This window comes from Eublepharis macularius, chromosome 2 (genome assembly GCF_028583425.1).
Source record: "Eublepharis macularius isolate TG4126 chromosome 2, MPM_Emac_v1.0, whole genome shotgun sequence".
Taxonomy (NCBI): domain Eukaryota; kingdom Metazoa; phylum Chordata; class Lepidosauria; order Squamata; family Eublepharidae; genus Eublepharis; species Eublepharis macularius.
Genome location: NC_072791.1, coordinates 54,003,226 through 54,018,667, shown reverse-complemented (window position 1 = coordinate 54,018,667; position 15,442 = coordinate 54,003,226). Strand labels below are relative to the sequence as shown.

The window sequence follows — 15,442 nt, the reverse complement described above, 5'->3', positions numbered from 1 at the left end:
TGACTCACATCTCCCACAACAGGTAGAGGGCAGTGAGGCGGGCTGGGCAAGAGGTTGGTCTTCCAAAGGAGCAGTGCCAAGGTACAATCTGCACTTGCACACACCTCTTTCTCTCCTCTGTGCACTGAACAGATCCCACCTTCTCTCCAGCCTTTCCCCTTCTTCCACTGACTATCATAAAGATACTAGCTGCCAGACTGCTTTCCCCCCCTTGTTATTGTCACCAAGGAGGAGAGTAAGGCAAAAATGTGAGAACAGGAAAAGGAAGAAGAGAAAGAGAAGGGTCAAAGGACAGGAGCGGCCGTTGGGGATGGCTGGGCTGCAACCCACTTGCCAAAGCTTTGCAACCTGCTTTTGGGTCCTCCTGACCCACAGGCTGGGAAACACTGTCCTATTCTTTTTAACTGGTATATCACCAGTTGATCCCGGCTAGCCCTATCTCAGAAGCTAAGCAGGGACAGCCTTGGTTAGTAATCGGATGGGAGACCACCTAGGAAGATCAAGGTTGCTATGCAGAGGCAGGCAATGACAAATCACCTCTGTTAGTCTCTTAACTTGAAAACCCCAGCAGGGGTTGCCATAAGATGGCTATGGCCTGACACCTCTTTCCACCACCACCACCACCATCACCAGAAACTTGGTGAAAAGAGAAAGACTTTGAGAGTGACGTGCACAGTGTTTTACTTGATGTTATATTAAATTATAATGAGTTTGCAACCAGTCCAGAAATTAAGACTTCTTTCTCTGTAGCCAATCAGATGGTTTCATTACATGATTAAGGTATATTATCCACCAGTGCAATCATATTATTATTTCACTCTAATAATGGAAATAAAATCTTCCTAAGCCAGAATTATGAGGACTAATAAGATATTTATTTACATTATTAGATATGGACAAAATACTGCTTTTCTTTAACAAAAAATAACAAACCAGAAGCACCTCTTATAAATCAGCCTAAATATCCTGGATTCACAGCTGAACCTCTGCTACTGTAATCCAGTATACATTTCTACATTAACTCCTGTCTCAAGTACTTCTTGGACATATAATTATTTCCTTGTAAATGTAAATAATATAAAAAATAACAGCCCTCACTAATGAGAAACAAACATCTGGAAATTTCTTCTAAGATTGAAGCCAGGATGTGGCTCATTCTCTGTATCTCCTTTTTAATAAGATGAGCCCAGAAAGGATCAACGTTTTCCATTATATGTACTTATTTGCTAGCAAAGCAACTATTAGGGCTGCACTTTAAAGAACAAAAAATGTGGTATAATGAAATTCATTATAGGATCCCATTTGATCAACAGTACGTTGAACATGGTGCTGTTTGTATATAACTAAGAGAGAGAGAGAGAGAGAGAGAGAGAGAGAGAGAGAGAGAGAGAGAGAGATTCTGAATGAAAATATGAGCGAGAACAGCATAAAATTAGTACCTACCTCAAAACTAGGGCTTCCGGGAATCTATATATGAAAGAGCACGTACAAAACAAACAGAAAAAGAAAACATAAAGCAATATTACTTGAGAAGCAAGTACTTACTTTTGCTCTAAACAATTTAAAGTAAAGGTTTAAGGCTGTGCCTAAGATAGCCATTCTGTGCATGTGTGTGTACTCTTATACAAACCAGTATTATTTTATTGTTATTTTTAAAAACATTTGCATGCTGCCTTTCTACCCAAATAGGATCTCCACGGCAGTGAACGTTATTTAAGAAGTTAATTTTGCTATCTTAATATATCTTACAAGTTCACAGAATATTCAAGTTGAAATACTACTACTGGGGGGGGGGGGCGTGCTGTCAGCCTCCAGGAGGGGCCTGGAGTTCTTCCAGAATTACAACTGGTCTCCAGACTACAGAAATCAGTTCCCCTGGAGAAAAGGGCAGCTTCAAAGGGTGGGCTCTATGGCATCTCATCCCTGCTGAGCTCCCCTACCCAAACTCTGCCGCCCTTCTCAGGCTCCACTCCCAAACCTCCAGGAACTTCTCAACCCAGAGCTGGCAGCCCCTTTACGAACAGCTTTCAAATGCATTTCTCAAGGCTCCAAATACATGAGTTTTGCCACTGATTACTTTAAACCCAAAGCTGGATATCCTTCCACACTCTAAGAAGGGAAGGAGTGAGAGTGCATAGCAGCTACACTTGCCTCAAAGGTCCTATCTACTTGATGGAATTTTAGGAAACAAATGGTTAATATACAAAAGAAATCTCTATGGCATTTTCCAGGCCTTGAACAATTTGGCACAAGCTAGTTTGCAGTTATCTGTATAGTAAAAGAGGAATGACTATGTCTTATTTATCATGTGTGGCTTTATTATGGTTTGTTGTGTGTCTGTGATGAGTTATATTTATCTTGTGGTGGTGATTGATATAACTATTAAATAATTATTAGTAGGTATTGCTTTGTAGTTAAATTGATTTAACTATCACTATCTATATACATGCAGGCACATGAGTGTCTGCTTGTGTTGAGGATTACCTCTAAATTTATCTTTGATGAGTATCTCTTGAGCTTACCCAGAAAAGAAACCTATCCTAAAGCACAGTACAAAAATATTTGTCAGTGGATTCTCCAGTACTGACAATGACTCATTCCTGACATCATATGATGCCCTAATTCAATAATAAAAGGTAGACCACCAGCAATGCTACCATTCTTCTCTTTAGGGAATAATTAACCAATTTAAAATAATAGGAGCTCAATTAACAGAATCTGCTTGGTGACCCAACTGTATCCATAATGTAACATTTTAAAAGCAACTTTCAGTTGTATTCCTGACATGTTTTAATAGCAATAAAACAGTCAAACATGACAAAAGTGAATGTTTATAGTACGTTTGGACCATGACTAAAATGCTCTGCACCAGAACAAGAGAGCTTTGGGTGAAATAGACTAACAGCTATTCTGGCACAATATCACAAAAATAATGCTATACGTTCTTTGCTGGGCAATAGTGCAAATGTTGTATTTGCTCATTTACACTGTGATTGTACTACCACTTAAATTACTAGAAAAATCTGTTATGAGTGATATGTAACATAAGACAGCTGTCATATTTTTTATTTTAACATACTGGCTATTCAATAGCTGTTATTGGCTACATCCAATGAACAGCCCCAATACCAAGGTACACTTCTTGAACAGGAAACTCCCACACAGAAAGATATTTTGGAACTCCTCCATTTCCATCTGATGATTCTGCACTGAAGTTTGATTTTCAAAGAAAACAAACTCTACAAGTCCTTGGACCTCCCTAAGTAGCTCTTTGACTTTTTATCTTGTTGATAGCCTCAGCAACTCTTTGAATTATTCATCACGTTTTTGTTTTTTTTAACCAGAGTGACAGACAGTGAAATACAATGAATTTGTGAATCTATAAAGCTTTGAACTCATATCCAGGTCCACCCCCAATGCTTGTACTCTCTGGATCCCTGGCTTAAAAAAACGTTACTATACCACTTCTGTGAAAAAGGTTCTGGGTAATCAAATATTTCTTGGACTATAAGACCTCTATGCAGTGCCACATTTCAAGAACATTTATTTGTTTAATTTAAAATATTTATATCCCACCTCTCAACCCCAAGACTTCAGATGCAGCTAACCATAATAATTTGGGGGGGGGGGATTCTAAGAATAATTTTAAAAATTATAAAAATAGCATTTTGTGCTACCAGGTCTCAAACATGTAAGCACCTTAAATAGTCACAGACTATATTAAAAACCACCTGAACTATACCCAAGTTTTTCCCACCTGCATCTCTGATGTTTTAATATGCATTATAGTTTAAATCTAGAATAAGACTAAAAATTTCAGTTGGCTATATACAATTTTAAAAACTGGCATGGACAGAATATACTGTAGTTTTTGTTTTGAAAAGATTGACAATGAGTTGCCACAAAAGCAGACATTTTGAATTTTCTTCCGTATGATAATAGAAAGCAGGATAGCATTCACAAGACCACAAGATCAAAGATCTCTCAGAATTGTTCCTGTAATTGTGTGATTGGCATGTGTGATAGAAACTTATATGCATTCTCACGAGAGGTGGGAAGCATATCATGTATTTCCCAAATAGTCGACTTTTTGATGTGGAATGGGTATTTGCAAAACCATCTTTTAACAGGACAGGACATAAACTGACCAAGTTAATTCGTATTAATATTGAATTCAAACTTAATATTTAGTAATTTTGTACCAGGAGAGCTTCATCTGATGTAGTAGGTGAAATTTCTGCAGATACAGTTCTGATAGTACTGAGTCCGGTTAAAGAAACATTTGAAAGTCGCCTCTTCCGGACACAACTGCAGTTGTTAGGAATTTTAAATGCACATCTCTTGTGATAATTTAGACCACATCCTGAAAAGAAAAAAAACACTCTGTTACTAATTGTTGCAGTACAATGACAGTGCTGGTCTGGTGAATCTGTGCAGCCCTTCTGATTGGTAGACATAGATGTTTAATTGTATATGGCCAAAGGCCGTCACAATACAGAGTTAAGAGATTGTGATTGGTATCAAAGCAACTTGAACCTGCCTGTAGCCAAAAGGGGGTGCAAGACAAAATGACTACCTTATTCTAATGCCTCAGTAGCATTACACCATTTTTAAAACCACAAGCAAGGGGGGGGCGGGTAGAGAGACAATTGGATTAACCATGGTATTGGAAAACAGGAATAATCCTTTCCCCCGTGCCATCCTATTTCCCCCCACTCCCATGTTAAGCTTGTCAAAATCTATAATTTTACAAAGCTTTTTAAAAAGGGGGAAACCCTATATATGGGTTCCCGTATGATTTTCTCCTGCTGAGCTCTTGGGCTGCTTTTAACCTTTAAAAATAATCTTTAAAAACAAAATTACATCTCCTCCATGTATCATTTAGTCTGAACTTTGAAATGCTAGGTTTCAGTCTGGTATAGCTTCCTGTCCTCTACTGCATGCAAACTAAAATGAATCTGAAGATAACCAAGAGACAGGAGGAAATATATATCTGAATGGATTGTCCACTTGTGTGTGCACAATTCCCATTTAGTTCCCTGACTAAGTTAGGTCATACACATTTCTTGGTGGCAAATAAATGGCTTCAAGAACTTCCCTTTGTTATCATCTTCTCATTCCAGCATCTTTGTAGAAGACAAAGCCTGAGTAGGAACAGTGGAGATGATGTCATGTTTTAAAAGTATTGTGAACAAAGGAGGACTGATCTGTGGGCAGCCAGAACCATTACTGTTGTTTTTACTTACAAAGCCATGTTGTGTTAACTGAGGTGAGGGGAAACTCAGACCCAGACATGATTAACCCATGTTTTGCTCCCATCTCAATTGTGCATTATCCAGTCATAGCATCATTATTTAAATGGTAGGATACAAATATAACTCATTGCATTGGTCTGGCACTTTGCTAACAATAACTGATAGTAACAAATGCCTCTGTATTATGCAGTAAGTTCTAAATTGTTGATTCATCTCTTTGCAACAGGTCAGAACTTTTAGAGTGCTTACATTTCCTGGGGGGAAAACATTTCAAATGCACAGCAGCAGATCCTTCACTCACCCTCACATTTAAGCCCTTGACGCACAAGACCCCACAGCATCTCTCCACAGTGGTCACAGAAGGCTGGTGCTCTATATGAATGTACAAACAGAGCATGGGGTCGAATCTGAAAGTCTTCAAATGTTGCAGAAGCTGGAGGGAGGAAAAACAGTGATCTCACAAGGGAAACCATGAATTTGACAAGTTCTTCATGGAAGTAAACTACATATTTCTAGAAGGTAAGTTAGAGAACACGGTGATATAGTCATAAGTAACACACTTATTTCTAGTTTTGTCACTGTGTATTCCTTGTCTAAACAATAGAACCTCTGAGGCATTTTGGCACAAGACCCTATGTTGGAAGACTTTTGTTTGACTGAATATAAAACAAAGGTTTGCTGTTATAAGACTGCCATAAAAGTGAAGGTCTACAGCATATGTGAAATATAAATTATATCATTCCAACCAAAAAGATATGTGCAGAGCAGAGTCCTATATAATGCAGTTTAAGTGTACAGCAAAACTGCATGATGGATGGTGGTTTTGCAGGAATAAATGCACAGTCTTTCAAAGTACATTGACAATAGGAAACTACTGTCCTAACACCAGAGTCACTTCAAAAGTGTGAAGTATGGGAAGAGTGTATGGGATAAGAGTGCTATCCCATCTTTCAGTTAGCTGAATGGAAGGATTCCCATGCTGTCTCCAGTCAAGCAGCTATAGCTGCTTGACTGGAGACAGCATTCATTCCCCTCCCAACACACAATGCTTTATAAGCACCAAATACCAGTTACTGTGACATTCCAATAGTGGATTTAGAGCATCAAATATGACAGAGTTTATCAAATTGGCCCTGCACAGAGGCCTTCAATTCCTTGTTGCACTGAGAATGGCATCATTCCTGGCATGAAAAGTAAGTCCTCTGGGGTGTGCAGGAGTGTGCTCAGGAGCTCCCAGGCCTGCCCCCCCTTCTCCCCCCTGCTGGCCAGGTAAGTTACCGCCTAGGCCGAGTGGAGGGAGCAGGGGAACCCGCAACAGACCGAGACCACACGAAGATTTGGGTAAAACATGGCCACAACTTTATTAACAGCAGAACACAAGGAGTATTGGCGCAGCATGTGGGTCAGATCCGCCAAAAGCATCGGCTGCCCCGCCTGACAGCCGATGAGCCTCAACCCCCCCCCAGACCCAGGCTGGGGGAGGGACCCCAAGGAGTGACATTCAAGGGGAGATCACCTGGGTGTACACCCCTGGGTGATTCCCCTGCCACCTGGGAGTGAGGATGCCGTGGCAGCCCCCGAGCTGGGCATGCATCCCCATGCCTCACTCCCAAGATTCCTTAAGGGAATCTCCTTAAGGGGGAGCCTGGGGCGGAGGCCCCCGGCTCCCCCCAAAAGGGATCTGACCCAATGCCCACCGCCACCAGAGCCACCTGTGGCTCCCGCCAACACTCCTACTGCTGGCACCAGTCCAACAAGCCATCCCGGAGATCCTGGAGCCAAATGTCCTGCCCCCAACTGGCCAGATGGACGCCATCGGGGGCGAAAAGGGGGGCGATGCTGTGAGAAATGTCCCAGTGCGCGATGAAACGACCGCCGACTTCCTCAACGTGGCGACGCATAGCCCGAGCGACCCTCTGCCTGATGCCATCAACTTTCTTGGGGCACCGTGCCCCGCGCCAGACCCGCCTCTGGAGTAAGTCCGACCAGAACAAGGCCGCCCGAGGGAAAAGTCCTTGCAGGCGATCCAGGTCAGCGCACATGGCCCGCTGAAGATCCGGCCCCTCGCGTTTGCCCAAGTCGTTCTCCCCCAGTTGAATGATGAACGCATCGGGGGGGCCGAGCCGGCGGGCCTGGCGAACCAGCATCGGGAGGAGGGAGTCCCACAGCATGCCCCGTACTCCCATCCAGTGGATCTGCAGGCGATCTTCCAAGCCCAGGTGGCATCCCCAGCCCGATGACGCCGCATACTTCCCGGCCCAATGGACGATGCTGTGCCCGCAGATCCAAACTGACCTTCTTGGCCCTGTGGAAAGACCAAATGAACAACCACCACGTCAGTGCCCGGTCGCCCACTGCGGGCGGATGTAAGAGTGAAAGGCCCGGGACCGCCAGCGCCCCACAGCCATGATGGCCTTGTCCGGCAACCCGAGGTTGGCTGCCTCCGTGGCGGCTCCAATGCGGAAGGAATGGGTGCCGAACTCGGAGGGGGGGAACCCCGCCGACCCCAGGCAGGCCCGCAGGAGGGACGCGAACTGATAGCGGGTGAGGGGAGAGAGATCCCCGTGAATGAGGAAAGGGCCCTGCCGGGAGGGACGGACACGCAAGTAGGCCCCCACCGCCCGCACTGGGCACACCGGCCCCTGCCGGGAGGCCCGTAGGCAAATGGCGGCCCCTTTCCCGCGTTGGTCTGTTTTGGAATGGCGGATAGTAATGAGCACCTGTCGGGGGGACCAGGCCACGTCTGTGAAAGACAGTGCCCTGCCGTTCGTGTCCGCCCGAGAACCCGCCACCAGCTCGCTCACTCTGAGGGCCCCGAAGAAGGCCAAGGAGAAAGCGGTGCGGAATAGCTGCACCTCGAAGGAGGACCAGCAAAGGTCAGGTAGCACCCTTAAAATGCGGCGCAGGATGGATAGGGAAATGGGCCGCCTCCTGTCTGGAAGGGGAGGGGCCAGCCTGGCCCAGCCCTCTATGGCCCTGCGAGGGATGAAACCGCAGCATGGGTCAGGGAAACCTAGCGCTTTGCAGAAGAAGGACACAGCCGCCAAGTCATGCCGCATGGAGCGGGGGGCCCGCCCCAGGGCCCGCAGATGAGCCAGGTACCGCAGCACCTCCTCCTGAGAGGGGGGCCGAAACGCCCCGGCCCCCGCCCCCCACGTGAAGCCCCGAAAACGCTCAACCGCTGCCGCGTAGGACTTGAGCGTGGTAGGGGCCACAGAACCGAGTACTCCCTGCATCACGATGTCTCTCCAGCCCGCCATAGCTCCTCCGGAAATGGGTCGGGGGTACGTTGAGCCTCTGGAGCCAGCGCAAAGAACCTCTCCATCTGGAATCGAGACAATGCGTCTGCCAGGCCGTTGTCCACACCTGCTACGTGCCGGGCCGAGAAGGTAACGTTAGCTGCCAGACAAACCAGGACGAAACGGCGAACCAGCCGCATGACCCGCTCAGAGCGAGAGGACTGCTTATTGATGACCCGGACGGTGGCCTGGTTGTCGCACTAGAACACCACCCGCCGATCCCGTAGGACCTCTCCCCAGATGGAGACGGCCACCAGGATGGGAAAAAACTCGAGGAATGTGAGATCCCGCAAGACCCCTGACCCCTCCCATGAGGATGGCCAGCGCTGGGCGCACCAGCGGCCCCTGAAGTATACCCCGAAACCCAGGCTGCCAGCAGCATCGGAGTGGACCTGGAGCGCGTTCCCCAGGTCGAGGGGATCCTGCCAGAGGGAAACCCCATTAAACGTGGACAAGAAACGCAGCCAGACCTCCAAGTCTGCCTTGATCCCCTTGGTGAGGCGAATGTGGTGGTGGGGGGCGACCACCCCCGGCAAGCCCCGGCGAGCCACGCACAGAAGGCCCGCCCCGGGGACACTACCCTGCAAGCAAAATTGAGGTGACCGATAATAGACTGAAGCTCCCTAAGGGTGCATTTCTCCCGGGCCAGCGTCCCCGCGATCAGCTCCTGAAGGCGCCTGAGCTTGTCCGAAGGAAGCCGTGACAGCCCCGCCGCCGAGTCCAGCTCAATGCCCAAGTAGGTGAGGCGGGACGCCGGGCCCTCCGTCTTTTCCGGGGCGAGGGGGACCCCCAACTCCGCCGCCATCGCCTGAAAGGTACACAGCCGCTCGGCGCATGCCGCGTTGTTAGGCGGAGCCACGATCATAAAGTCATCGAGATAATGCGTGATAAAGGGGGCCCCCATGCGCTCCTTGGCAGCCCATTCCAGGAATGTGCTGAAGGTCTCAAAGGCTGAGCAGGCTACGGAACATCCCATCGGCATGGCCTTGTCCACGTACCACATGCCCTGGAATTTAAACCCTAACAAGCACTGGTCGTCAGGGTGGACCGGTAGCAAGCGGAACGCTGACTGGACGTCGCATTTTGCCATAAGGGCACCCCGCCCGCAGGCCCTGACTAACCTGACCGCATGGTCGAAAGATGCATACCTGACTGAGCAGAGCTCTGGCGGGATGGCCTCATTTACCGAGGAGCCCCGCGGGTAGGAGAGGTGGTGTATGAGGCGGTACTCACCCGGGGTTTTCTTGGGCACCACCCCCAGAGGGGAAACCCTGAGGTTAGGCAAGGGGGGGCTGGGAAAAGGACCTGCCACCCGGCCCGCCGCGACCTCTTTGGCAATTTTTGCAGCCACCACGTGGGGCAGCTCCCTGGCCGATTTTAGATTGCCCGCAGAGGTAGCCACCCGGGGGCCCAAGGAGGGGATGCGGAACCCACGCGCAAAGCCCTCCCTCAGAAAATTGGCGGCCTGTCTATTGGGGTATCGCGCCAACAGGGGAATCAAGGCCCACAGCCTGATAGGTGTGCGGGCAAGGCCGGGAAGCTCGCACGAGGGGCTAGTTCCCACCGCCGGCAGGTTGGGAGGCTGCAGTGCCGGACCCTCCTTCCCTGCGAGCGTTGCTCCCGGAGGGCCGGCCACCTCGAAAGGGCTGGGCCGCGGCGGACCCACGGGGGCAGGCGGGGCGGGCGTGGGCGCCCCCACAGGCATCGCAGTTGTGCTCGAAACGGCACCTAGGCCGCTGGCATCTCCCTTGGTTGTATTCCCAGCATAGGCCCCTCCCCCTGTCCCTGCGAGGGGGCCAGCGGCCGGGGCGGGAGCCCTCCCCTCTGCCTTTCATGTGGGGGCCCACCAACCAGAGCCATAGCTTCTGGTTGATGAGGTTCCACCGCGTGCGGTGGTTATGGGAGGCGCGCTTCCTAAAGGCCTCGTCATAATCCAAGGCCGCCGAGTCCCCCGCCAAAGCCCGGGCCCGAAGCACGTTCCCCAAGTGATTGGTGAGGTGCCACCCCCTGTCAGGGTAGGCGGCCTGGACCACCCCTAGATAAACTGTGAAGCCCTCCAGCCAGTTGGAAAAGGTGCGCTCGGCGGCCTCCTTTTTTGCCCCTTTTTTCTCCCGCTTGGACGAGGGGGCAGACCTTCCATCCTCTGCCTCCGGCCTTAGCAGGGTAAGGACATCTAAATAAAACCCGTCCAATATGCATTCCCGGACCTTGCGGGGGAGGTGAATGCCGGGGGGGTCCTCGTTATCCGTGAAGGACGAGGTGGGTGGGGGGGATTCATTGGCCCCCCAGACCTCCCGGGGGTCTCCCTCCCCGTGACCGCCCCTGGCCCGCCGGCGCTGGGCCCAGTCGGGGAGACCAGGAACGCCAGAAGCCACCTCCCAATAGCTCCCATCCTGATCCCCGTCGTCCGAGGACGAGGACTCACCTGTGGTCCAGTCGCTGTCTGAATCCTCATGATGCCGACGGTGGCCTCCCTTCACGCGGCCTGTCCTCCTCCTCTTGGCTGACCTCCTGCGACGCCTGCTGGAGGAGCGCTCTGGGCTGGATGAGGGGGAGCGTGAGTCATGATACCTGGCTCGCGCCCCACCTCTCTTCGCCTTGTTGCTCCCCTTCCGTTGGGGGACCTCCACGGGCTGCGCGGCTGTGGCGGCTGCCATGGGCCCGGAGTTCCCCAGATTTTCAACCCTGGCCGACAGGGCCTCCAATGCCCGGCTGATGTTTTGGAGGGTAGAGGGGTTGGCATCCCACTCAGAGCCCCCCTCCACAGCACTTCTCGAACCCCTTGCCTTGCCCTGCCGCAGGGGCCTGGCTGCAGAAGAGGCCGGCTTAATGGCTGCTCTATCCCCCCGCCCAAGACCAGGGTCTTGGCTGGTGCGAGCCCCAGGTTGACCCCCCGATTGTCTGGGAGCACGGGGCGCAGTAGTGCCACTGCCAGCCGCCTTGCCCCGAGCGGGCCTTGGCTTGCCGCCCCTGCTGGCTTTGGGGGCTGTCGCTGGGGGCCTGGGCGGGGGTGCGCGCCCCCCCCTCGATGCCTTGTGACCCCCCCGGGTGCCCTTCTTCCCCCCAGCCTGCTTCCTTGGTGGGGCCATGAGCCCTAGAAGCCCGCTTTCCCTGCCCAAAACGGGGGAAGGGAGAGACGCAAAAAAGGGGGGGGATGGAGCGATGCCCCCTGTATCGAGAATGAGGGGAGAGGAGACAGCAAAGCCTCCGCTGCCGAGCCGCGCCTCCGCAGCCACGCCGCCTGGCTGAGGCACGGGGGGGGGCTGAGGTTCAGCTAACCCTCCCCGCACGTGCTCGTCGCCGCTCGTCTGCTTCCCGGCGTCCGGAGCTCGCCTCCAGCTGCGGCAAAGCACGGGGGCCGAGGCTCAGCTAGACCTCGCCCTGCGTGCCCTTCCTGCAGCTCTTCTCCGGCGCCGCTCTCTTCTCCTCGTCTCCGCCGCTGACGCTCGTTCGCCGTCGTTCGCCGCCGCCGCCGCCTCCGTCTCTTGCTGCTGCTGCTGCTGCTTAGACCGCAGACCGAGGAGAAGTGAGGTGGGCGGGGACGGCAGCTGGGTAAATACCCTGCTGCCGGACCAGAGAGAAAACCGCGGACCCAAGGTCCGCGGCCAATCCCCGCCCCCCCAGGGCCGGCCAGGGCCGCTGTGATTGGCCGGCCCCGGATTTGAATTCGATTGGGCGCCGGCCCGCCCGGGCGTCCCGGGCGAGCCGGCGCCCAGCCGTTGCCTGCTCCCCGTCTCCCTCCCGGCCCGCCGGCGGCAACCGGGCGCCAGGTAAGTCTGGTCGCCCCTGTTTGTGGTGGAGGGCTCAAGCTGGGAGCAGGGGATCTTCCACCCTCACCAAGGGAATGTAATCCCTAGTGGCACATGCCAAATGGACTGCCACTGGTGCCCAGAGACCTTGGAGAACAAGACAGGACAGTGCCTGCAGGTCAGTGAGGCAGTTCCACCACAGAGAGTATAGTGAAAGTATGCTTGATTAATATTAAAAATTGACTAGAAAAAGGAGAGAAGAATGTATGTTAGACCCAAGCCAAGGGCTGCTTAAAGACAAAATCTTTAATAATTTATTAAAGACAGCAAGAGTCCTGTATGTTATTATTTAAGTGTATTTGTTAGATGCTTTTCTCTGTCCTCAAATACTTTTAAAAATCTAAATATTATTGTATTTCTTTTTTTACTCTTCAAGGACTTCAGTTAGTTTGATTAAAACTCACTGGTTTGAGATAAGTCACCCCTAACTGGTGGTTCCTTAGTAGCTGTCAGATATACTGTTTTTTGAAACAGCGGATAATACTTTTCTTAATAAATTAATTATTTTAAAAATCGAGTAGCAGTAACAATAGCAAGCCTATCCTTTTGACATATAACTCCTGTTTGTTTCGATAGGTGGGTCACTTGCACAAGACCTTGAACTCAGACTCTTAAACTAAACAAACAGCCGATGGATTTAGTGTTTTTAAGTTATCCAAGCAATGACATTTCTTCAATAGGCATTGCAAATGAAGCAGTCCTGATTAATGCTTCAGTTACTTTAATAATTTCATTTTCAAGCAGTCCTTAACCACTTTCATTTGCAGCTGATGAATTCTTGAATGTTTTTCAGTTGGGATTTCAGCAACAAGGACTTTAAGGACTGCAGCCGTATGCTCCAAGTCATTTGGCAATGCAGTACTTGACGCTGTTCCTATTAAGACTGTAATTTATATTGCTAGGCTCTCTGTAGGTTAATTAAGGGGTCATCATGGCTCATACTCCTTGTACATAAAAACAGAACATTTATGTGATAATTGAAAAAAAAATCAAAAACTCAATGAAAGCTTTAATCAACAAGTAATCAAGTTGAGGAATTCACTGCCAGTGGATGCAGTGAAGCCACAAACATGGATGGCCTTAAAGGGGGTTAGACAGATTAATGGAAGAGAGATCCATCAATGGCTACTACCATGGTGACTACAGATAACCTCCCATATTCATAGGCAGTAAACCTCTGAACACCAGTGCTGGGAGACAACATCAAGGCAACACCTTGATTTCTATGCTCTGTCTGTTAGCCCTCCAAGGTAACTGGTTAGTCAATGTGTAAAACAGCTTTTTTGATTAGATAGACTACTTTTTTATGTTCTTAACTAACAACAAATATTAAACCCAACATTCTTGAGATGGATCTAGCTCAGTACCATCTACTGTGACTGACAGCAGATTTCCAGAGTCCAAGGCAGTAGTCGTTCATTGCCATTCTATGCTTTCTTAAAATGGGAGGTTATACAATTGATCCCAGTCTTCTAAGTGCACGCTTGAAATTTAGCACTGTTAGCAGTACATAGGACTCATATTATTCCTGTGAAGGGGTACAAAAAATGCACCACACATACAGGAAGGGTGAGCTTAATTAAGGGAGTATTCTATCAGAATAGAAGCAAACGGTTTAAGGTTGCTGTCCTAGAATGCAGTAGCAAATGGGATCCTTTGACTGTGTGACCTCCTCCAGTATGAACCTGTATAACTGTTCCAGTCCACAGACCTTCACCCTTCTGTTATTTCCTCCTGTAAGTTAATTAGGATGGTCTCTGCTTGGTCTAGGGCATTTTTTCCAGTGGCTGTTCCTATTTATGGAATTACTTTCCTACCAATGTTAGCAAGGCTTCCACTTTGCTGAAATTCCACACATTTTACAGAGCAGAATTATTCAGGAAGACTTTTGACACTGCCACCTAATTTGTAGATGTATGTGCTTGTTAGTTTTTATGGATTTAAATTGTTTATTATCATTGTAATCTGCCTTGAGTCCCGTTTCAGAAATGCTCTAAATAAATGAATTGCCATTTGCTAAATTTGTGATTCTGATCTAGCTCAAAGAGGAAAGGTTCCCATGGTGGAGAAAGGTGTGGTATAAGTGAAGTAAATAAACAGATGCAAATCACTACATTACAACATGGCAGAGTCTCCAAAATGTGATGCCGTAAAGAAATTGCAGCTGAAATGTATGAAAATCTCCTGATGCAGGCTCTGCTACAGGAAACCCGCAAAGAAGGAAGCTGCCTACCTCTAGGAAGGTGCCCTCTGGCCTGAATGTGGGTAAGGCAAGAGAAGACCCTGCACTTATCTCCAAAGAACCTTGTACAGTGGGAAGGTGCCTTCCTGATTCATAAACTTCACTTGGGTTCAGCACCAGATCTGAAAGATTCTCCATTTTTCTCTGGGTTTAGCGGAAGTGTGAGGGAATCTCAATTTCTTTCTCCGCATTTAAGGAAAGCAAGCCATTTGGTTTCTTTTAGTCTAACAGTCAGAGGGGAGAATAACGGCTTGTACCTACTCTCTTCCATCATGTTGCCAATGTACATGCCTTGTCACTAATTATTCTTGAGGAAGATCATATTTATCACCATACTTAGGCGCCCCCTGAGGCATGCAAAATTCTCTTCCTTGTTGTAGATAGGTTGGGATTGCTTATCTAGTTACTGGTATGGGCACTTACTTCAGTGTTAGAGGATAGATTCCCATCCAAATTTTCAAAAAGAATTTCTACTACATTTGAACTCACATTTCAGTATGAGCAGCATGCTGCTGAAGTAAATCACATTTGATTTCAGTGGTGTGTGCATAAATCTTGTCCACTGTGATGAACAGAACTAAAATGTGCTTGCCTTTGACTATATTATTCACTGTGTGTTGTTGGAGATTTTCTGTTTCTGTACATGTAACAGTAATTCAGTTTGTACTAAATGTTAAATTGCTTGTTTTGTTTCATCTTTGAATTGGATTTCAGCTCTTTTTTTCAACTTTCTGCAATCCACAACCTAGTGTACGTTATATTGAATGTCCCAGCCATTGAACATATTGACTTACACTGTGTAGTCCACCTTGAGTCTCAGTTAGAAAGGTGGACTAT

At 48.8% G+C, this 15,442-nt stretch overlaps 1 protein-coding gene across 1 annotated transcript in view; it reads right to left on the bottom strand.

Annotated features, from left to right (window-relative positions):
• Nucleotides 1-15,442, bottom strand: part of PRKD1 (protein kinase D1) — a 153,003-nt gene that overhangs the window by 49,995 nt on the left and 87,566 nt on the right. Inside the window, exons 3-5 of the mRNA XM_054971371.1 lie at nucleotides 5,557-5,688; nucleotides 4,203-4,363; nucleotides 1,444-1,467 (exon numbers count right to left, since the gene is read on the bottom strand). Of these exons, the coding sequence (XP_054827346.1) occupies nucleotides 1,444-1,467; nucleotides 4,203-4,363; nucleotides 5,557-5,688 (317 nt within the window). The remainder of the gene's footprint in view (nucleotides 1-1,443; nucleotides 1,468-4,202; nucleotides 4,364-5,556; nucleotides 5,689-15,442) is intronic.